General features: G+C 39.3%; 1 protein-coding gene across 3 annotated transcripts; it reads left to right on the forward strand.

Annotated features, from left to right (window-relative positions):
• On the forward strand, positions 1–23,352 carry ube2j2 (ubiquitin-conjugating enzyme E2, J2 (UBC6 homolog, yeast)). Of its 3 annotated transcripts, XM_073031913.1 has the most exons (9): positions 1–197; positions 1,124–1,180; positions 1,965–2,042; positions 9,574–9,704; positions 12,944–12,984; positions 13,803–13,905; positions 18,402–18,540; positions 20,104–20,184; positions 21,356–23,352. In XM_073031913.1, exons 4-9 carry the CDS (start codon positions 9,574–9,576, stop codon positions 21,629–21,631), a joined length of 771 nt encoding a protein of 256 aa, XP_072888014.1. In that variant the 5' UTR covers positions 1–197; positions 1,124–1,180; positions 1,965–2,042; the 3' UTR covers positions 21,632–23,352. The 3 variants fall into 3 exon arrangements, with proteins under 3 accessions (XP_072888014.1, XP_072888011.1, XP_072888013.1); XM_073031910.1 differs by lacking the exon at positions 1,124–1,180; XM_073031912.1 differs by lacking the exons at positions 1,124–1,180; positions 1,965–2,042 and having other exon boundaries at positions 2–197.
• The last annotated feature ends 509 nt before the right edge of the window (positions 23,353–23,861 follow it).

Genomic DNA, 23,861 nt, shown 5'->3' on the forward strand with positions numbered 1-23,861 from the left:
CGGAAGTATTTAAGTGATGCACCAGCTGGATCTGCTGCCGCCATATTCACCGCTTGGTGTTTTTTTTTACTGCCGCCCGGTTCGGTTCCTTCACCCGGGGAGGGAGTGCCGGGCGGATTCCAGTCGGAGCGTCGTTCGGCTGCTCGACCAGGAGCTGGAGGCCCGTTCGGAAGGAGCTGGACGGCTTTCATGACGAGGTAAATGGCGCGACCTGTGGGCAGGCCCGGTTCGGAGGCAGGCGCAGGGTCCGGGCCTTGGGGCTACCGCTGACCCCGCACTACCTACCGCCACTTTCGGGAGCGGAGCCCGGCCTGGGCTGGGGATGTGCCCAGTAGATAGGCGGTAAATCCCCATTAACAATCAGCTGCAAGTCAGGCGGTGGCAATAGGAGAAGGCCTGCTAACCTTCCACCGGTTCTATAGTGTCTGACTTACACTGGTTCTACAACAATAATCCTGTCAGTGGCAGTGGAAGTTCCGCGTCCAGCATCCTAAAGCACCTGAATAAGTGAGGACCTGTTTGGGTTTCGGTCCTACACCTATGTTGTCATAAAGCTTTCTCTCCCCCCACTCCCCATTTAAGATTACTACACATACTTGAGACATTGTGTTGGATGTGATTACTGTTTTGATCTGGGGGTTAATGGGGATGGAACCGTGGAAGGAGGTACTGAATAAAGTTCCGAATTTCCTGTTGCAAGGGGTTATTTACTCTTAGTATCACTCCACCAATATTTAGCAAGAAGTTTTCTAATAATCCCAGCTCTCTTGCCTGCAGTGATGTTCACATTATTAGAGTAACATGCCCCTGCATTGAGTTCCATCACCTGAGAGCTTGACAGGCCCAATATATCTTGGGTTTTTGAATTCCTGTTCCAAAAGGTAAATGGATTATAAAGGTCGTTTAAAGTTCAAGACATGATCCCAGCACAAATCCCATGGTCAACTGGGTGGTAGTGACCTGTAGGCTTCTGTGATGTGGTCTGCCAGCAGGAGGCATCTCAAAACAGGAGAGATACCACTGATCTTGTCAAATCCATTGGCAACTTGAGCCAATATGAAAGTCCTTTCTTCTGTCCACATCCCAGCATTGAGGTCTTAATTCCTTCTATTTTGTTCCATAGGATTGTTCACATGTTAAACAGCATACTTCTAGATTCAACGCTTCAAATGCTATTATGGCAAGTGGGTTCACTGCTGCCTTTATGGAGTTTACACGTTTTCTACGTAACAGTCTGGATTTATTTTTGATGCTCTAGTTCCCTCCCAACATCCCAAAGATGGTTATGTTGCTAGGTAAATCAGCCACTGTGAATTCCCTTTAGTGCACAAGACTACAAGGCTGTTAGGCACACAATTGTGTAGAGAATGGTGGGATAAGGATCAAATACTGGCAGAAGAGAAATTGTATAATTCAGCAAAACACATCTAGGCAGCATCTATGGAAAGGAGTAAACAGATGATGTTTCTGGCCAAGACCCTTCATCAGGACTCTTTTTTTTACATAGATGCTGCTTGACCTGCTGAGTTCCTCCAGCAGTTTGTGTATGTTGCTTGGATTTCCAGCATCTGCAGATTTTCTCTTGTTTGTATAATTCAGTGTTTGCTGCAGACATTTTGGGCCAAAGGGGCTGTTACCGTGCATACTGTGTTTTAAAATCTGTAAGGAAATCAGATCGACGGGGAGGATGGAAAAAGGATAGCATTTAAGAGTAAGGCAGTGAGAAACATGCTTGAAAAGTAGTAGTGTAAGATGGCAATTTAAATTTGCAGGATGAAAGTGTGCTTGGTGTTGGACCTATTTTTAAAAGTGTTGATGTGACTGTAGATGTACCAGAACATTGGATGTACTTTGAGATAACTACAGAAAAGTTGTTAGTAGACTTTGGTGTAAAAGTTACCTAAAGCCCCAAGATTGACGAAGGAAGCTGGAGGTTCTGACTTCAATTTTTCAATCTTCCTTAGATATTCAAATTCTACCGGTGGACTGAAGGATAGCCATTGTAACACCTCTCTACAGGAAGGGAGAGAAGGATAAACCAGGTAATTATTGTCATTAGTCGGATGAAAGTTAACGAACATTTAGAAATGTGAGTCGTTTGAGAGCAAATAGAATAGATTTGTTGAAGCAAAGTGTCTGGATTTTTAATGTAAGTGGTGAGTAAGGTGGGGGAGTGTTTGAAGGAAGTAGTGTTAATATTTGCTCGGACCGAAGGATTGAAGCTGTTGTACCTGGGTGATGGCTGTTGGAACCAATGTATGTAGGGAAAATACTTGCATCAGTAACCCAGGAATGGCAAGTTTATAAACTGAAAGAAAATTTTCAGAAAAGTTTTGAGGAAACACTAGATATTGGAATGTACTGGACTGAGAGGAAAACAGGTGCAAAAGTAATAAGCTTCTACACTGAATGTGGCACAGACGTTCTGTTTGCAGACTTGTATGTACTTGTACATCAGAGCTTTGGGGCACAGGGTCGAAGGCAGATTGGGGTTGAGAGGGAGAGTAAATCGGTCACGGTCGGTCGGTGGCTCAGACACAAGGGCTGAATGGGTCAATTCTGCTCCAATATCTTATGGTCATAGGCTGTAATTCAGCAGGACAGTGACAGGAATGTGAATGTTTCATCTATTGAGATTTGAGTAGGAAGGCTTACAAGAGTTTATGGGATGCGAGTGTGTTGCATTGCAGAATGAGCCCATCTGCCTGTCACACTTGCGCACAGTGTGTTCAATTAGTCCCACATTTTAATTCATCCTAGTATTGAATGGCTTTGTTTTGCTTCATATTCTATATAGCACCAGTTGAAGTGTTTGCACTTTCTGCCCTCTGTTTCCTTCATGTTCTAACAACTTTTAAATACATCCCTGTAGTTAGTGTATTGAGAGAGGAGGTGGCTCATCCAGTCCATTAAGTCCATGCTGGTTCCCATGTAGACCATCTGTGTTCGTCCCACTTTCCACCCACCACCTCCATATTTCTTAGTCCTGTGGCTTGTCATCTTTCATCCCCCTCATCTGCTGCTGAAGCTTTTGCCACCAGCGTGTACCAGGTGCTAATCTGTAGAAGCCAATTAACCAACCCACACATGGGGAATGAGGGATTGCTTCCTTAATTGTGGTTCACATTAGAAGCAATAAGGGACAGAAATGGGAGTCCTGAAAAAAAAACATTTTTGAGCACAAAGAGCAGCAGGTTAAAGAATGGGGCTGGAGGATAGTAATTTTCAAATCACTTGCCTGTATTGAAAGGAAGGAACATGCATTACTGTAGTGGTTCAGTGCTAGACCTACTACAGTGATAGTGACCTGCGTTCAATTCCACTGCTGTCTGTAAGGAGTTTGTTCCAGCTCCCTGTGACAAAGACTTGGGGGTTAGTAGGTTAATTGGTCACGTGGGTGTAACTGGCGAGTGTGGGCTTGTTGGGCCAGAAAGGCCTGTAATCGTGCTGTATCTCTAAATAAAAAATATAATACAAATGTGCTAAACTTGTGAAATGTAACCAACTGGCATAAGGATTTTGTTCAAACTGGGGGGAAATATTGCAAGAATGAAGCCAGAAGGAGATCACATGTCTCTTGAGCCTGTTCTGTTTTTTCTGTAGGATCATGGCTAGTCTAATGTAGGCATGAACCCCACTTCCTTGCCTGTTCCCAATTCTTTTGACTCCTTTGTATTCCAAATAACTGTCCATCATGTCTTTGATTGTATAAAACAACTGAGCCTTTAGGATAGAAAATTCCAACGATTCATGGCTGGCTGTGAAATTCTTCTTTCTCTCCACATTAAATTGCTAAGCCTTTTTCCAAAACGGGACTCCCTTTTTCTAGATTTCTCCACAATGGGAAACATACGGCATCTGCCCTGAGACGTATCACTCTCGGGAGCTTACACATTTCCATAAAGTTAACTCTCTTTCTTCTAAGCGTCAGTGAAAATGGGTCAGCCTGCTCAGTTGTTCCTTTTAAGGCAGCCCCCTCATTCCAGCAATCACCCCAGTGAAGCTACGTGAAATGCCAACAAGACAAGTATATCCTTACATAAACAGACCAAAGCTCTTTGTAGTATTCTGGTGCAGTAAACTCACTAGTTTCCCATCATAATGGCTAATGTAACACTTTACAATGCCAATGATTGGGTTTTAATTCCCACTGCACTCTGTAAGGAGTTTGTACATATGCAAAGAGTGCATAACTCTCCCACATTCCTAAGGCATACAGATTTGTAAGTTGTGGGTGTGTTACATTGGTGCTGGACATATGGCATCACTTTCAAGCTGCCCCCAGCACATACTCGGACTGCGTTGGTCATTAGTGCAAGTGACACATTTCACTGTATGCTTTGATGTACATGTAACAAACAAAGCTAATTTTTATCTTTCAATAAAACCAAAATTCCACTTTTATTTCAATTACTGTAGAATCTAATCTGCATGCTAATTTTGTGTTACTTATACATGCACACCCATCTGTCTCAACATCAGCTTTGTGTTCTGCATGCAAACTTAATTCTGCGTTTCTGTTCTTCCTCACAAAGTGAATAACCTCGCATTTCATTTAAGACCACGGGCCAAACTTTTCTGGTCCTCCAAAATCATCACACTTGTTTTCTGACTTTACACTTTCGGCAAGTTTAGCTATGTTGCACTGTTTTTTTCATCTAATTGTTAATACAAGGAAGCCACTGCCCCAATTTCAGATTTCTCTACTTGTACTGATTTCCCCCCCCCCCCCCCTTTTTGGTAGCCAATCCTTTATCTCGGCTGATATCTTCAATAATAATTTTATGTGGTAATCTTTTGTGAGGCTCCTATTGGAAATCCAAATACACTGCACCCATCTTGCTAGCAAAGTTTGAAGAACTCTTAGTAAATTTGCTAAGCAGTTTCCATTTCATAAAACCAAATTGAGTTTGCTTAATTCCAAGTTTTATATTTCCTGATGACATGGGCAGGTTTTTATTTCAGTCCATTAGGCCTATGCCAGCTCACAGTGCAGTCCCTTTGCTCATTAATTTTACCTTGAGCTTATTCTTTCCACTGTCTAGATGTGGACTCTGATGTACAGGTTACAGTTTTCAAACTTCAAGGCAGTGTGAAACTTGGAAGCAGAAGTGTGAGGAGGGTAGAAGATGACTTCAAGTATGTCGTTGAGGAGGGGAGATGGCAGGGTAGCTGAAATGATCACAGAATAAAAGGTGAAGAGTGGCACTTCAGTGGGCAGAACAAAGAGAGGCAGTATAAATTGTGGAGCACAACTAATGACAGGAACTGAGCAATTGGTGGGTATGTGTCTATAAATCAATGAAGATATTTAATTAAATTTAGATCCAGAGCTGTATAAATCAAAGCATTAACAATGAAATCATGATGAGCTTTTCATAAAAGCATGGGTTTGCCTTCAGTTCTGGTACTGGATCTGGGTAAACATTTTAGGGAAGATAACTCTTTTGAGTTAGTGGTGGAGAGGAGGTCACTAAACAAGCTGTTATCCATTATGGACAATCAGGCACATCCTCTCCATGACCGACTGAATAAGCAGTGGAGCCCCCTTTCAAACAGGCTCATTCAGCTCTGCTGTCACGAGGATCATTACAGAAAATCTTTCCAAATGCAATAAGCATATATACCAGTTCATCTGTGTGCAGGAGAACACACATCATGGTACAATCTGTTTTATTATTTTGTACATTATTATGACACATTGGTAATAATTGTATACAGTTGGCCCTCCTTATCTGCGGGCGATTGGTTCTGGGACCCCCTCCCCCGCGGATGCTCAAGTCCCTTATTTAACCTGTCTCCGTGCGGTGGTCTTTAGGACTCAATGGAACCCAGGACCTTATTTAACTTGTCTCAGTCCAGTGGACTTTAGGACCCAGCGCAGCTCTGAATCCACAGTGTTTCTGTTCACGAAAATAATCACGATTTTAAAATAAAGTGGAAGTAATAAAGCAATTGGAAAGAGGTGAAAAGCATTAGGTTACAGTCAGTCAATGATCAGAACAATTTTAATGGAGCGCGTGAAAGGCCCTGCCCCGGTGAAAGCTACAATTGTAACTAAGCAATGCAGTGGTTTAATTATTGAAATACATACGTTTCTTGTGTTTTATTTGCATAGAAAGGTAAAATATGTACTATATATAAAGACAAATGGTTGACTAACTGACGCTAAATAATACCGGATGTACCTGTTCTGACTTCAAATCCAACTTAAAGACAGACTCAGGAACGGTATTCGTTCATAACCCGGGGACTGCCTGTACTTCTAAATCATCTCTAGATTACTTATAGTACGTAATACAATGTAAATGCTATGTAAATAGTTGTTATACTGTATTGTTTAGGGAATAATGACAAGAAAAAGTAGTCTGTACATGCTCAAACAACGAGTGCTAGAGAGAGAACTTCTGGGTTTTCCCAATCCGCAGTTGGTTGAATCCGCGGATAAGGAGGGCCGACTGTATATTATTCTGTACTTTATTATTAAGTGTGTTTTTAAATGTTGCTGCTGTAACGAAAGAATTTCCCACTTGGGATCAATATAGTGTTTCATATTATATGAAAACCTTTGAGAAGATGCCAAAGAGATTTATCAGAATGATTCCAGTGATGTAAAGGACTTTATTTACATAGAGAAGCTGGATTTGCTGTTCTTGGAATATAGGAAGTTGAGAGACTTTAATCAGGCTTGTTTGAAGAAATCTCTGCCCAATTATCATCAACATATCATCTGTAGCACCAGAGGTCACAGCACACTCGACCATTGCTATATTATGATTACAAGTGCCTACTGCTCCATGCCTACATTGCATTTTAGGAAATCTGATCACTTGGCTGTCTTCCTCCTGCCTGCATACAGGCAGAGGACAGGGCAAGGCTCCAGAGATAGGGATGCCAATGAAGTGGTCACAGGAGGCAGAGGGGAGGTTGCGGGATTGCTTCAAGTCAGTGGACTAGGCTGTGTTCAGGGACTCATTGGAAGAACTGAATGAGGACACCATAGCTGTCACGGAGTTTATAAGACAGTTGTAAGTGAGTGTGTCCTCGAAAGATCATTTGGTCTTACCTAACCAGAAGCCCTGGATAAACCATGAGATCCCCAGTCTGCTGAGAGCCAAGTCAGTGACATTCAGGTCTGGTGACCTAGTAAAATACAAGTGGTCCAGGAAAGATCTCGGGAAAGCTACCTCGCACGTGAAGTAGCAACTCTGGACTCAACTTGAATCACTGAAGGTTGCTGGACAGCCGTGGCAGGGATTGAATGCCATCATAAGGTGAAACCAGGCAGCACAGGTGACGGCAAGATTACACTCCCAGGTGAGCTCAATACCTTTATGCTCTTTTTGACCATCAAAGCACAGAAACACCTTCATGAGCTTCCACAGTCTCTGATGGCCCAGTGATTTCAGTGTTTGAGGCCTACGTAAGAGCATCTTAAAGAGGGTGAACCACCGGAAAACATCCAGCCAAGACGGGAAACCTGGCCGAGTAAAGTCCTCTGCTGACCACCTGGCTGGAGTGTTCCACCAATATCTTTAACCTCTCGTTTTGGCAGTCTAAGGTACCCACCTGCTTCAAGCGGGCTTCAGTTGTACAAGAAGAACATGGTAACCTGCCTCGATGACTACCATCCAGTAGCACTTGCATCCACTGTGATGAAGTGCTTTGAGAGGTTGCTGATGAAACATACAAACTCCTGGCTGAGAAGCAACTTGGATCTACTCCAGTTTACCTACTGTCACAACAAGTCAACAGCAGATGCCATTTTATTGGTTCTTCACTCAACCTCGGAACATCTAGACAGCACAGGTTCATACATCAGGGTGCTCGTCATTGCATTCATTCAGTACCATCATCCCCTCAAAACTAATCAGTAAGCTTCAAGACCCAGGCCTCAATGCCTTCATGTGCAGCTGGATCCTTGATTTCCTCACTTGCAAACCCCAGTCACTTCTGATTGGCAACAACATCTCCCCTACGCAGAAGCAGCATCCATCATCAAGGGCTCCCACCACTCGGGCGATGCTCTCTTCTTGCTGCTGCCATCAGTAAGAAGGTACAGGCACCTCAGGATCCAGATCACCAGGTTCAGGAGCAATTACTACCCCCCAACCATCAGCCTCTTGAACCAGAGGGGTTAACTTCACTTGTCACCATCACTGAACTGTTCCCACAACTTTTGGACTCGCTTTCAAGGATTCTTCATCTCATATTCTCGATATTTATTGTTTATTTATTTATTTTCTTTTTGTGTTTGCACGGTTTGGCTCTTGCACATTGGTTGTTTGTCTTGTTGGGTGTTGTCTTTCGTTGATTCTGTTGTGTTTTGCGTGTTTACTGTGGATTGCCAGCAAGAGAATGAATCTCGGTTATATATGGTGACATATATGTACTTTAATAACAAATTAACTCTGAACTATGAGAGGGGATCTGACAGGGGTGTGGGGATAATAAATACTAAGGGAACTGGTCCCACTAGTGACAGTGAATAACCAGAGGTCAGAGGATGGAAGATTTGCAAAGGAGCCAGTGATGTTACCATCTTACTCAGACTGGCCTTTCCCCACAGTAGGCATTGAAAATCTGGAATCCACTATCAGGGCAAGCAGTGCAGGTGGATTTAATTGATGTTCCATAGTTGCTTAAATGTGGAGGAAGGTCATTTTGGGAACTGATTCATGGTTTTTACCACCACGTCCATTACCACACATTAATAACCTGCCATAGGGCAGGATAAAGGAGACACATGAGGATTGCTGTCTGGTTTGCACTTGCACAGAACCACTGCAGTCTTGATAAGCCCCAAGGTCTCCTGTGCCGTCAGCTTTGTGATTATTTGCAGAGCTTGTGCAGAATTTGAAGTGAAATGGTGGGATTAAAAAGAATAATTGACATTGAAATGATTGAGTTTTAGTTTTTGAATTTTGTAAGTGTTGAAGCATTTGTATTGGTTCTGTTTATTTGCTGTCATTTATTCCCTAATTGATTGGGTGGGTTAGGCTCTCTGAGTCAACCACATTGGTGGCTCTGGAGTTGTGTATAGTCCAGTCTGAGTAAGATGGTGAAAATTTATCCCTGAGATGTAATGGGTTTTTATGACAGTTTTGTCATTTTTGATGTTATCTTTTTATCCAATTTACTTAATTGCTATTAGCTCAATTGCCATGGTTGAATTTGACCTTGCACTCCTGGACCAATAATCTGATTGCAGGTCTTCCCCAGATTACAATTGTATAATCCTTTTCTATGAGGATTTTGGAATTGGCAGGATGGATTTGCCAGCTGCTGTGGGGCTGTAGGCATCTTCTGCCACCTAGGAGCAAAGTTCACAGTCACATTCTCATCTTGCAAACTATTCAGGTTATGAAGAGTTTGGGACAAAACACATCCATAACAGGAAATGACCTGCTTTCAGCAAACTGAACAGTATGCCACCATTCTCATGGGTTGCTACCCAAGCAGGTCTTTGTGAGAAATAGCTTGATGGTTTTATTAGATTTGTAACTGTTCTTGGAGTCTGAGCTAGTTCTCAAATTATTTGATTTTTAAAATTGTTCTTCCTGTCATAAATAGATGAGCAGCAACAGTAACAAACGAGCTCCAACAACAGCAACGCAGAGACTTAAACAGGACTATCTTCGAATAAAGAAAGACCCAGTGCCTTATATCTGTGCTGAACCTCTCCCATCTAATATTCTTGAATGGTAAGTGAGTTTACAGCAGTACAAACGATCGGCCAGTTACTGTATATTTTACATATCTTGGTAACCGTTTAAGCAGAATGATCTTGAAATCGTGTTCAATGCATTCAGTGACTCAACTGATTTGTAGGTTTTCACTACAAATTATTACATGTATTGATAACCCATGAAGAACTGTCAACTCTAAATTTGTCTTTTACTTAATAATGTGCCCCCTATGTTTAATTTTAAATATTTTCCTGTATTGCCTTCCTGTACGTTTAATGTCTTGCCCGTGTGCTAGGGTGAACTCTTTGCAGAGCTGCAGGTCAACAGTGGCTGAAGTTTCTGGGAGCAGTTTGGAAGATGCAAGATAAATTCATCATTAAGAAATAGTGGTATTCTAAAGGGAGGATGAGGTAACCATGGCTGACCAGGGAAGTCAAAAACAGCGTAAAAGCCAAAGAGGACGTATAACATAGCAAAAGATTGGTGGGAAACTAGAGGATTGGAAAAATTCTAAAAAGCAACAAGGCAACTTTTGTGGGGGGGGGGGAAGGGGAGCAGTAAGGAGACAAAAAATTGTGAAGGTAAGCTAGCCAATAATGTTAAAGGGTAGCACAAGTTTTTTTTCCCCCAAATGTCTAAAGAGTAAAAGAGAGGCAAGTGTGGATATCCGCTGGAAAATGGTGCTGGAGCAGTAGTAATGGAGGACAAGGATATAGCAGGTGAGCTTAAGGTTTTTGTGTCAGTCTTCACTGTGGAAGACACCAGCAGCGTGCCAGAAATTCGAGAGTGTCAGATGGCAGAAGTGAGTGTAGTCACTATTGCTAGAGAGAAGGTCCTTGGGAAGCTGAAAGATCTGAAGGGAAATAGGAAGATGTTGGAGTTCGTTATTTGGGATGAGACTTCAGGGTTACTTGGAGGCAGTGCTAAAATAGGCTGAAGCCAGCATGGTTTCCTTAAAGGGGGAAATCTTGCCTGACAAATTTATTGGAATTCTTTGAGGAAATAACAGGCAGGATAGACACATGGGAGTCATTGGATGATGTTTACTTGTATTTTTATAAACCCTTTAACAAGGTGCTGCACGTGAGCCTGCTAAACAAGATGTTAGCCCATGGTATTACAGGAAAGATACCAGCATGGATAGATGATTGGCTGACTGGCAGGAGGCAAATATTTGGACATAAAGGGGCCTTTTCTGTTTGGCTGTCAAGGATCAGTGTTGGGACCCCTTTGTGGCCAAGTTCGTGAATGACACCAAGATAGTTGGAGGGGCAGGTAGTGTTGAAGCAGGAAGTCTGCAAAAGGACTTGGACGGATTGGGAGACTGGGCAAAGAAGTGGTAGATGGAACACAGTATATGGTCATGCACTTTGGTAGAAGAATAAAGGCATAGACTATGTTCTAATCAGGGAGCATATTCAGAAATCAGAGATGCAAAGAACTTTGAGTCTTCATGCAGTATTCTGTAAAGGCAAACTTGCAGGTTGAGTTGGTGATAAGGAGGGTAAATGCAATGTTAACATTCTTTTGGAGAGGACTGGAATATAAAAGTAAGGATTAATGATGAGGCTTTAGAAGATGTTGGTCAGGCCACAGTTGGAGTATTGTGAGTAGTTTTTGGCCCCTTATCTAAGAAAAGATGTGCTTGTGCCTGCAATGGAGAGGCTCCAGAGGAGGTTCACAAAGAAAATCCTGGGAATTAAAGTGTTAATGTCTGAGGAGCTTTTGATGCCTTTGGGCCTGTACTCATTGGAGATGAGAAGAATGAGGGCAAACTTCACTGAAACCTATTGAATATTAAAAGACCTAGATAGAGTGGACATATAAAGGATGTCTCCTATAATGGGGGCACTAGGACCAGATGGCACAGTCTCAGAATAAAGGATAGCCCATCAGGACAGAGACGAGAAATCTCTTTAGCCCAGAGGGTGGTGAACCCATGGAATTCATTGCCACAGACGGCTGTGGAGGCAAAGTCATTGGGGTATATTTAAATTGGAAGTTGATGGCTCTTGATTAATAAGGACATCAAAGATTGTGAGAAGAAGGCTGAAGCATGGGGTTGAGAAGAAGAATAAATCAGCCATGATAGAATTGTGAAGCAAACTCGGTGGGCTGAATGGCCTAATTCTGTTCTGCTGTCTTGTGGTCTTGTTAGGAGAATGCATTTCATTTTACGACTGTAGTTCAAATATGGGAAAAGTGCTAAATTCCAAAGATGAGGCAAGCTTGACTGCCTTTGACATCAATGCAATGATGAGTATGTGGCTTCAATTAACCCTAGTAATGCAGTAGTCAAAGGGAGGATAATATTCAGTACATTGGAGCTATTCCTCACCAAAGGAAGGTGGATGTTTTGGAAATTTCTTACCCACCTTCCCTTACCTTACAGACTAAGGTATGGTTACTCTCTTAAGAACAAAAGAGACTTGAGTAGGGATTTAATTAAGGAATCCAGAAAGGGTGAATGCACAGGCCCTGGTTTGGGATTTTGCATTTTAGTGGCATGGATGTAACTGTGTGCAGTCATGCTAGTAAAAACCAATAGCGTTTGACATAAAGGTGAATATAGTTGATGTATACTTAACTAACAAGATTAAAAGGCATGTGCACAAGGTGTGCAAACATGACTTTAGAGTACATGACCAGATGAGTCTTTATCAGCTCATCTTTTGTGATCAAAATTAGCTAGACATGACTAATCATTAACTTTTGGACACACTGCCCTAAACTGCATCTTGTCTTGATTTTATATAAATTCTCCACTGTGGTTTGTGAAAGTCGCTTTGTTTTGGAAGCTTATTGGAGTTTGCATGAGCATTTGGGAATTTGAAACCCTTTATTTTTGTGTAAATTAATTCAAAAGTTCATTTTATTATCAATCAGAATACAACTTGAGATTTGTCTTCTCCAGATAGCCATATTTGTGGTTACATCTTTTCATATGACACAATTGTATACTTTGCACATCTAAGTGATGTCATATTGTTTCTGCTCTTTGGTCTATTGAATTAAAATACTGTAATTTAGAAATTTTTGATTCAGTATTTTAATTCTACTCTGTGGGTTTGTTTTCTGGAATTTTTGTATATAAAAATGTTGCTTAAATTTTTAAAACATTCCCGATAATGGAGTTTCTGAAACCGTTGATTGTAGCTTGTTGTATTGAGTTGGACTTTGCAATGGCTGTGCTAAATTGAAGGGGTTTATTCAGAATGAGAAGCCATGGTTTAATAGTTATCTTCTCTTGGTAGGCATTATGTGGTACGAGGCCCTGAGAAAACACCGTATGAGGGTATGTATTGATACTGGCTGGCATATTAAGATGACGTATATATCCATCTAATCTCCTTTCATTGTTGCTTTATCACATGGAGGATAACCACAGCTTCTCCAGTTTAATTTTAACTCAAGTCCACCATCTTAACTAATCTGATAAATAATTAGATGCCAGGGTTATATCACCAGGATGTTGACAAAAATTAATTGGGTCTGATTGTGATTTAAGCTCTGAATTGGGGGGAGGGGAATTAATTTTATGTTGATACTGTTTTCTTTTAATAGTGATTTGTTGAAATATTTCAAGTGAATATGGGTGCTTGGTTGCAGATGGAGAGTAAAGAAACCAAGCGTGTATATAAATGTAAAAATCTAGCAAGTGTTAATTCCTCCACTGCTAATGTACTGTATATTGAGGACATTAATCTTGATGAGTGTCTGATATTGAATGGTTAAAATGTCAGCTACTGTCTTAGTGGAAATGAGTTCTTGAGAAAGTTATAAAGTATATTTCTACATGAGAAAAAAGCATGGCATTCACTTGTAATGGATGGGTCATTTTGAAAAATACTTCAGAAATGTCTGTTTTTATTGTAACCATCACGTTTCCAAACCAGTTCTAAAGCAAGCATTAATTTCCAAATCTGAGGGAAAAATAATTGCAGTTCTCACTCAACCAGCTACAGCTTTGTGCAATTTTCTTCTGAATTGCTGTTTTCTGCTCTGCTCTTTCCTCATCGAAGATGGTGCCTTCAAGATTTTGTTGCATAAATTTTACTTTTAGAATGCATGGATTCAGTATTCTCATGATGCTTTTGTTTCTTTCAAATCTAGGTGGTCTTTATCATGGGAAGCTAGTTTTCCCAAGAGAATTTCCATTCAAACCACCTAGTATTTATATGATTACACCTAATGGAAGATTCAAGTGTAATACCCGGTAAGGAACAATGTATAAAGTCTTAAGGTTTTCACTAGTTGCATGAAACTAAAAGAAACTCAAGTTCTTTTTAACATAAAACATAAAAATAAAACAGTTCAATGGTTTCTGTTCTTTCCTCTGTATTTTGCAATATGCATTAAACCTGTTATTTTTTTAAATAAAAATGAAGGTATTTGTGTTTTCCAAATAGGCTCAAAACTGATCCTTAATCATTTTCTAGGACATGTGTTTTTATTTCTAATGCATGTCCAGAAGGCTATATAATTTTTATTAAATTAAAGAGTCTTGCCAAACATTTCTTTTGTGCATCGTCGGCCATTGAGGCTGTTTTCTGTTAATTAGAGTTTTCTCCAAGGATTCTTTCCCAACATTCAATGCATAAAGCTACTTCGTTGGTAAGCTCCGACTTCAAGTGAGCTAGAATTATTCCTGTGTGAAAAGAATCTTGCAGCATATGTGTGCTGATAAACTCGTATTCTGCCTGGTAGACTAACTGGAAATGCAGAAAGCTGCTCTGTGCTCTTCTGATCTATCTGGCCAGTTATGTTTTCCATACTATATATTTGTAAGTAAAACAAGAGGAAGCAAACATTTTACCAGTTTATATTAAAATCTTTCATGCATCACCAATCTGTTGGATCATAAATATTTTAAAGCATTATTAATGTTCATAATTTAGGAAACCTATCAAGGAAATGTTTTAACTAAACATTTGGTGTTTGACTAGCACAAGCTTGGCAATGAAGATATTAATTTTCAAAGCATTTTTCACTTGAGCTTCTCTTGGGCCTAAATGAATAATTGGAAAATCAAGTATTTTCATACTCGGGGTGTAAAATGTCGGGTAGATCAATAGTCTGCCTGACAGATTTTCACTAAAAGGTATTTTACCACCTGAAACAAAACAAGTTTCCAATATGAAATGATAAACCCTAAAAGGCCCTTAGCTAAAATAATTGGCTGCTTCCTGCAACCTATAAACAACTTTAATATCCTTATCTATTGTTTATAAATGTGCCTGAATAACTTGTCCATTGAAGTTTTACTACTGGCTGGTTACAGTTAGTGACCGATTTGAAGTCATCAGCTCCCCAGCTACCAGAATCCCAATGAATATTACTAAGATTCCTTCATTGTTAATCAGAATTTTTATTTTTATTTGATTTTCAATTTATTCATAACTTGCTGTTCTAAATATTAAACTTTTGAGGGATGCAGAATGTAGGTAAGTTTATTTTTCCCTAATAGGAAGTAAGGATACATGAGATGAAGGCATTCCTGGGCTTGTAAATGAGAGCCCTGGGCTTGTTCATTATTCCCCCAAACGGTAATAAGGATATGACCTACAAGTTGCAACGGGAGAAGGAAAATGCATGCCAAAAGGACAGTGTTACAATAGTCATTGGGGTACTTCAATATGCAAGTTTGGGGAAATCAGATTGGTGTTGGATTACAGGAGGGAGAATTTCTACAGTATCTACAAGTTGGCTTTTTGGAGCAGCTCGTGTTGAGGCCACCAGAGGATCAGCTATTCTGGATTGGGTGTTCTGCAATAAACCAGAATTAATTAGGGACCAAGGTAAAACAACCCCTGGGGGCAAGTGATCATAATATGATCAGTTTCACCCTGAAATTTGAGAAGAGGCAACTTAAAAGTCATTAAGAAGGTAAAGATGAAATATGTAGTAGCCAATAGTATTAAAGAGGATAGCAAAAGTTTTGTCAGAAACATTAAGTGTAAAAGAGGTGAGAGTGGATATCGGACCATTAGAAAACTATGTTGGAGAGTTAGTAATGGGGAACAATGAAATAGTGGTCAAACTGAATAAGTACTTTGCATCAGTATTCACCGTGGAAGACAGTAGTAGTATAGTGGAAGTTCCAGGTGTCAAGAGAGAAAGTTCTTGGAAAACTGAAAGGTCTGTAGGTAGATACGTCACCCGGACCAGGTGGTGTACACCCCAGAGTTCTGAAAGAAGTTGCTGGAGAGATCATGGAGACATTAGTAACGATCTTTCAAGAATCACTAGATTCTGGAAGACTGGAAAATTGCAGATGTCACTGCACTCTTCAAGAAGGGAGAGAGACAGAAGGAAGGAAACCATAGGCCAGTAGTGTCTGACCTCAGTGGTTGGGAAGATGTTGGGAGTCGATTATTAAGGACGGGGTCTCGGTACTTAGAGGCACATGATAAAATATGCCATAGTCAGCATGGTTTCCTCAAGGGAAAATCTTGCCTGACAAATTTGTTGGAATTCTTTGAAGAAATGACAATCAGGATAGACAAAGGAGAATTGGTTAATAATGTGTATTTGGATTTTCAGAAGGCCTTTAACAAGGTGCCACACATGAGGCTGCTAACAATCTATGAGCCCATGATATTACAGGAAAGGTTCAAGCTTGGATAAAGCAGTGACTGATTGGCAGGAGGAAAGTGTGGGAATAAAGGAAGCCGTTTTTGACAGGCTGCCAGTGACCAGTGGTATTCCACAGTGGTGTGTGATGGAACCAATTCTTTTTGTTATATGTCGATGATTTGGATGATGGAATTGAGGGCTTTATTGCAAAGTTTGCAGATGATATGAAGATAGGTGGAGGGGCAGGTAGTTTTGAGGAAGTAGGCTACAGAAGGACTTGGACAGATTAGGAAAATGGGTAAAGAAGTGGCAGATGGAATGCAGTGCCAGGAAGTGTATGGTCATGTATTTTGGTAGAAGAAATGAAAGGGTTGACTATTTTCTAAATGGGGAGAAAATACAAAAAAGCTGAGGTGCAAAGGGACTTGGGAGTCCTTGTGCAGGATTCACTAAAGGTTAATTTGCAGGTTGTGTCTGTGGTGAGGAAGGAAATACCATGTTAGCATTCGTTTCAAGAGGACTAGAATATAAAACCAAGGAAGTAATGTTGAAACTTTATAAAGCTCTGGTGAGGCCTCACTTGGAGTATTGTGAACAGCGTTGGGCCCCTTAACTTGGAAAGGATGTGCTGAAACTAGAGAGGGTTCAAAGGAGATTCACAAAAAGTGATTCCAGGATTGAATGGTTTGTCATATGAAGAGTGTTTGATGGCTCTGGGTCTGTATTCACTAAATTCAGAAGAATGAGGGGTGACCTCGTTGAAATCTCTCATATGGTGAAAGGCCTTGATAGAGTGGATGTGGGGAGGATATTTCCTGTGGCGAGGGAGTCTAAAACCAGAGGACACAGCCTCAGAATAGAGGAGAGTCCTTTTAAAATGGAGATGAGGGGGAATTTCTTTAGCCAGAGGGCGATGAATCTGGAATTTTTTGTCTCAGGCAGCTGTGGAGGGCAAGCCTTTGTATATATTTAAGACAGGTTGAGAGATTCCTGATTGGTCAGGGTATGAAGGGATATGAAGACAGGAGAGTGGGCTGAGAGGAAAATTGGATCAGACATGATGAAATAGCAGAGTCAACTGAACGGGCCAAATGGCCTAATTCTGCTCCTATATCTTATGGTCTTATTTCATCTTTGGCTAGTGATTGGAGGAATATCTAAGGGTGGGGAGAGGAAAGTAAATAATGCAAGGAGCTTCAGAATTTTAGGTGTATTTTTTGCAAAACTGAGCTGAGGCTCGTAGAGCCCACTGTATATTAATGTTTTACGAGGTTATGGTTATTTTTGCAGATGTGTGTTTCAGCTTAATAATAAATTTGGTAAAACATTAAGATGAAATTGAAAAGAATTTTGCGAAGAGTTTTGTGGATCCATTTGTCATTTTCAACTTGGATTTCTGGAAGTTTGGAATTTTGGCCAAAATTAAAGCTGAAGTCATTGGTTTTAATTGCAGTAGTATGATTTCATTTTATTTCTAATATGAACAAATTACTTTCTTATCTAGATGTTTTAAAAAGTGTTTTTAGTTTTGCATTTTTTATATATGGAAGAAATAATAGTTACAAGTTTCCATCTATAAATTCACAATTAATACTCATTACAAAATTAAAATCCTAGGTATCATGCAGTCTTCCACATAATAGTCATTAGGGATACTCTGTGACTGCATTGTTTCACATTTGGATTTCTAGTAATGCTTTTAACTTCCCCTCTTTGTCAGCTATTTGGATTTTAGTCTGTTGAGACACCTCTGTTTCCCATTACTTTTATGCCGACTCAGGCACACATCTTTTAAAATAAGTTATCACAGAATTTATAGTTTTCTAACATCTCTAGAATAAAACTTGTGTTCATTAAACTCTCAGATTATTTATTTTCCGTCACCTTACCTTCACTCCAAAACCAGAGCACTGTTTATTAAGAGAGCTTTTGTAGCTCATTTTGCTCTAACTGGTCATAGGAAGTTTTACACTGTACTTTATTACCTCGAGTAGCTAGTTATGTACGTATTTTCTTTTATTTAAAAAAAACTTTAGATTCTACAGATTAAGAATGCCAAAGGAAACTTCTGATTTGAGAAGCTACGTAGTACAAATTGAAAAAGAATAAACTTTAGCAAACAATTTTTCTTTGCAGGTTATGTCTTTCAATCACTGATTTCCATCCAGATACTTGGAACCCAGCCTGGTCTGTTTCCACAATCCTGACGGGTCTCCTTAGCTTCATGGTGGAGAAAGGCCCTACACTGGGCAGTATCGAAACTTCAGAATATACAGTGAGTTCTTAATACTCTCAAGATTTTGAGTTCATACATTCTGAACTGTGCAGTGGACCTTGCTTTTTTCTACGTGACATTCCAAACAGAATCTTGCCCAGTTTTCTTTGTTAATATAGATGAAATTTCTCCCCAGATAGAAAGTGCAATTTAATTTGATTTTTTTTTGTTCTTCTCGTAACTGGCATCTCACTGACTAAAAGTAATGGGCCCACGTGGAACTGTAATAAACCATTTAGTGTTCTGAATTCAAGGATTCAACTGCCATAGTTATGCAAAGTAAAGCTTTTGAGCGGTATAGATGGGTAAATGAGTTTTTTTTGCAGGTTTCTCTAATATCCATTTTAGTAAGGGCTTATTAATATGTGATAGTTCTAAAAATCACAAGATTAGTACCAAATTAACCTCATTGTTACTTTTCACTGTGTTCTTAAAACATTACAACTTAAAGCAGCCTGTTCATTTGTTAAGACATGGGGTGGGAGTGGGGGAAAGCAAGCTAATTTGTACCTAAATTGCCTAGTTATGATAGTAGCCATTACCTTGTGCTAATTTTTAAGTGCTAAGTGAAGGTTTTTTGGTTTTGATTGTATTTCTGTAAATGTTTGTTATAATTTATTTTGCTCCAATCAACGTAATGTTTGAAATCTGTGAAACAAAAATACTTCAGTTAGCAGGATCTCTCTACAATGTATTCAGTAAGTACAACAAACCCTGCAGTGAAACTTGAGGCATGCTATATGTCATGAGGTGTTGCTAGCCAAACTGCATTCTATTGCAATTTTAAAAGTAAAACAGTGCTTTCTGAACCCACTTATTTAGATATTATGAACTCTGAATATTATATGATGCTAGATCCACATACATGGATCAAACCAGTTAGAATTTTCTTTTGGGTCAAGTACTTTTGATGAGCAAGGGGAAGGAGAGAAGACTGTTCATAGGTTGCAGAAAGGAAGGCGTGGAATAAAGACCCAATATTTTATTGTCCCAATATTTTACTCTGCGGAGGGAGATCAAATATGAAGACCAGAGTGTGGCCCTACAACGGAGAGTATGGTGGCAATGTGTGCTGAAAAGTTTTTTTTTGTCAAATTCTCTAGGAAGAAAAATTGGAACTGAAATTCAAATCTGTCGTGGAATGCAGATTAGTGTCAAAATGTACTCATTTGAGTGTATGGGTGAAGTATGAATAGAGGGATGTTTAGATGGAATTGCTTGATAAAATGTGCACGGCTGAAGCAGGGAAAACCTCTGGATTGAATTTGGGCTTTGTGTGAGACAATGTCATATTCAAAAGGCCCTGCTGCCTGATGTGTAGTGTCATTTAAAGTTTTTTAAAATCCATTACTTTTTGTAGATGGTAACAGTAGTGAATGGCTGACGAGTGGTGAGATGCTTCCAGTGTTTTGTTCTTCTTTACAAAGGTTATTTTTGACACAACTCTAATGCTGATGTGCTTTAATCTTGGGGGGGGGGGGGGGACGAGGGACGACAATTTTTGAGAATTTCTAGCAGCAATCATAATTCATCCTTGAACTAATTTTGATTTCTTTTTGGCAGAAAAGACAACTTGCTGCCCAAAGCAGTGCCTTTAATCTAAAGGATAAAGTGTTTTGTGAGCTCTTCCCAGACTTAGTGGAGGTGAGAATTCATGGAACTTTAGAATTAAAGCACTAAATGTATCGTTAATCTTGGGACTTTGCATGTATTAAATGTTTAAAAATGAGCTAGCCAATCGTGATGTAGACAAAATGTTGTTTCAGAAATCATATTAAGAATGGTAATATTCTTAATGGCTTAATTTTGAAGTATTTAAATACTTTAATTCATTGCACACACATTTTATGTCAATCTGTAAAGAACTTGTAGTCGGGGAAGTTGGGGCAACTAAAAAAGTAATGATGTGAGAAATGAAGACGTGTATGAAGGTAAGCTAGCTAATAATAAGGTTCCCTAAATGTTAACATGTAGATTGAGTCGGTATTTTAAGGAAGGCAAATGCAACATTTGCATTCATTTTGACTCGAGTGTAAAAGCAAAGGTGTAATGCTGACCACATTAATTTGATTACCTTTGGAGTATGAGAGCCATTTTGGGTCCCGCATCTAAGGATGAATGTGCTGAAGGTCCAGAGAAAGTTTAGGAGAATGATCCAGGCTTAATAGAAGTAAAAATCAGAATGTTGAATTGGAACTGGTGTATAGGAAAGTTATGAAAAAATAACAGATGACTTTAATAGTAGGATGGAGCATGTTGTTAAGAAATATTAGTAACTCCACATTTGGGGTGATCTGGCAAATGCAGAGATTCTAACATTTGGTGGGTAACCAATAGCCAACTCTCCACTCGTCCTTCCTTTGGGAAGAAGAATCAAAGGGAGGCGGTTGTCATTCTATAATCCTGGACACAGTCTGGTGATTGTAATTGTCATCTGGGAAAACATGAATGCTGATAATTATTTTGAAATCAAGCCTAGCAATGTGTTATGAAATGCTTGAAGCCGATTCCAAGTATGAAAGGTTATGATGAGACTAAACATTGAAAGTTTCAAATATTTTTTTGAAGCAACTAGTTTAGAAGTAGGGTGGTGTTTGAGCATAATTTGCAATCAACAGTTTTTGTTTGTTTTTCCTTACCCCAAGGTATACTATAGTTTGTCACACTTGAAAGTTGGTTTTGGGCCAATGCATGGTTGTAGAGAATCTTGCTCAACATTTTTCTAGGATGAGATTATGGTTCAAAGGATGAAGTACAATGAAAAGAACCCAGGAGCTTCCAAATCATTGCATAACGTATATCTTTATGCCTCCAGGAAATAAAAGAAAAGCAGCGGGCACAAGAACTAAGTAACAGAGCGCAGGCTCTGCCTTTACCTGATGTTATCCCTGATGGAGAAATGCACCAGAATGGTATGCCACTTCTTAATGGGCATGCAGTACTACCAGCTGCCAACCATCAAGGCCTTCAACAGGCCAACCGAAACCATGGACTCCTAGGGGGAGCTTTAGCAAACTTGTTCGTCATTGTTGGTTTTGCAGCATTTGCCTACACAGTGAAATATGTGTTACGAAGCATAGCACAAGAATAAAGCTGGCGACGTGACCAAACTTGCAAGCAAATCTATCCCCTTTTGGGGAAACTTTGCAGAAGAGGAAAGACTAAGACTGCGCTAGAGTGATGTAATTAAAATTACATTTGTATATGTACAAAATATGACCAACCAGAGCCTATGGTTTTCTTTCAAGTGAATGGATCAATGAAGCTAACAAATAATTCAAGAATATGCAGAAGGTTCGGATTTACTGCGCTGGTCATGTGTACTTTACAGTGGGTGACCAATAGTATGCCTCTAATTATGATTGTCAAACTAGCATTATTTTGAAAAGGGGCATGTTTTGCAGCGACATTTTCAGATTTTAATTGTTTACTTCAATGATTAAAGAAATCTACCCCAGCGTAAATGACTTTTTAATGTATTTATATTACTGTTGTATTTAGACTATACTGGAAGTATTTCTGGGACAATACAATATAAAAAGTGAATGCTGAGCAAAGTAAAACTGGGTATGAACTTAAGTAGTTTTAAAATAGTTACTTTTTATTTTAATAAAATGATGAAAGGCAATTGTGGTCGTCCAGTGCAAAATAAGTGGCCGCCTGAGAGATCAAGACCTTATGCACATTCCTACAAGCAAATTAGAAGCTTTTCTTCATTAAGTTTAATGGATAATCCTTCCCTAAACTGTCAGGGAAGCCATCATTTTTGTAATTGATTTCCTGAAATGCTCAATGCACTATTTGTGTTGCTGAAAATGATGCTGTAATGGAAATAATTATTTAATCAGTTATTTCTGGAAGATAGTTATGTTTTTTCCTCATTACACCACCTTTGGAATTTAGCAATACAGTTTTTCAAAACAACCTGCACAGAATTTTTACTGGGCTTAATATTTAGCGATTTAATTGCAATCTACTAGTTTAATGAGACGAGCCTTTGAAATGTCTTGTTCCATTTTCATGAGTGGCATTAGATGTTAAAATAGGATATTTGGAATTTTAAATATCATCTCTAGCAAGCAATAGAAATTAGATTAGATTTTTCACTTGGTTGAAGAACAGTGCAATTTTGTCAAATTCATGTAATCCCCTGGATATTGATATATACCTGTCCTACTCTGCTCTATTGAGCAGGTTATGCATAATTGCAGCAACCATGTTATAAATGACGACTAATTAAAATTACAGAATATATTAGTGGTATCATTTGTCTTTAATACGTAGAGACCTGAAGAGAGCCTAAAAATCTTCCAGAAATCATAGTTAATTTCCTAACAAGATTGGTGTTATTGTAAGTGTAAAGTCCATGATTTTATTCTGAAAGTATTGAGTAGGGAAATGTTTGTCATATAAAGTTTCTATGGTTCTACCTTATAATGTGCAAAATATCTGTCAAGTCTTTGGAAGGTGTTTTTTGAAAGCTGCTCTGGAATTGAGAAAGTGTTGGTGACTATATTTTGGAATTATTGAAACAGAACAATAGAAAGATGGTGCAAGTTAATTAAACTGACAAGCATACTTTGCAAGGCCTCTACCTAATTCATACAACTATTAATATGAATTTATGGATATTTTCCTTTTAAAGCTAAAAGCCCCCAACATAAATATCTAGAAATCATTAATGAGCCTTGCCAGGAAAGATCTATATAGAACTTCAAAAAAAAAGTTGACTTCAGTATATGGTAGGTTTATGTTCTGATCTGTGTTTCAGTTTGTAAAATCAATAAATTCTTTATCACACAAAACTATAAATGCAACTGTTCCATTTTTATGCCAAATTTTTCACCAATTGGTCTTTGTTACTGTTATCGGATGACATGAAGCAATGAGCAAAGATTGTTGGGCACCTCAGATTGTTAGAAGGAAAGTCGTCATGTCTCCCAAGATCTTGTGTTCTGAGCTCGCATTTACCATATACTAGGTGCTGAATATGGGCTGAGGAAATTAATCTGGTTTGTTAAAGTAGCCAAACAAGTGGCACGGCAAATTGAGAGTTTAAAATTTGAGAGGAATGTTGACCATGGACAAAGAAGGGTATAGCAGCAGATTTAGAAGGGAAATGTGTAATTCAAATGTTTAATAGTGACTATACTGAAGTTCTTAATGAGAGGGGACTGCAGCAAACAGAATAGAATTTTCAAAGTAAGATTATTATCGAAGGACACGTATGTCACCATGTACAACCCTGAGATTCATTTTCTTGTGGGCATACACAGTAAAATCCAGGAAACTCAATAGAATCAATGAAAGACTGACAGGAC

Source organism: Hemitrygon akajei, chromosome 29 (genome assembly GCF_048418815.1).
Source record: "Hemitrygon akajei chromosome 29, sHemAka1.3, whole genome shotgun sequence".
Taxonomy (NCBI): domain Eukaryota; kingdom Metazoa; phylum Chordata; class Chondrichthyes; order Myliobatiformes; family Dasyatidae; genus Hemitrygon; species Hemitrygon akajei.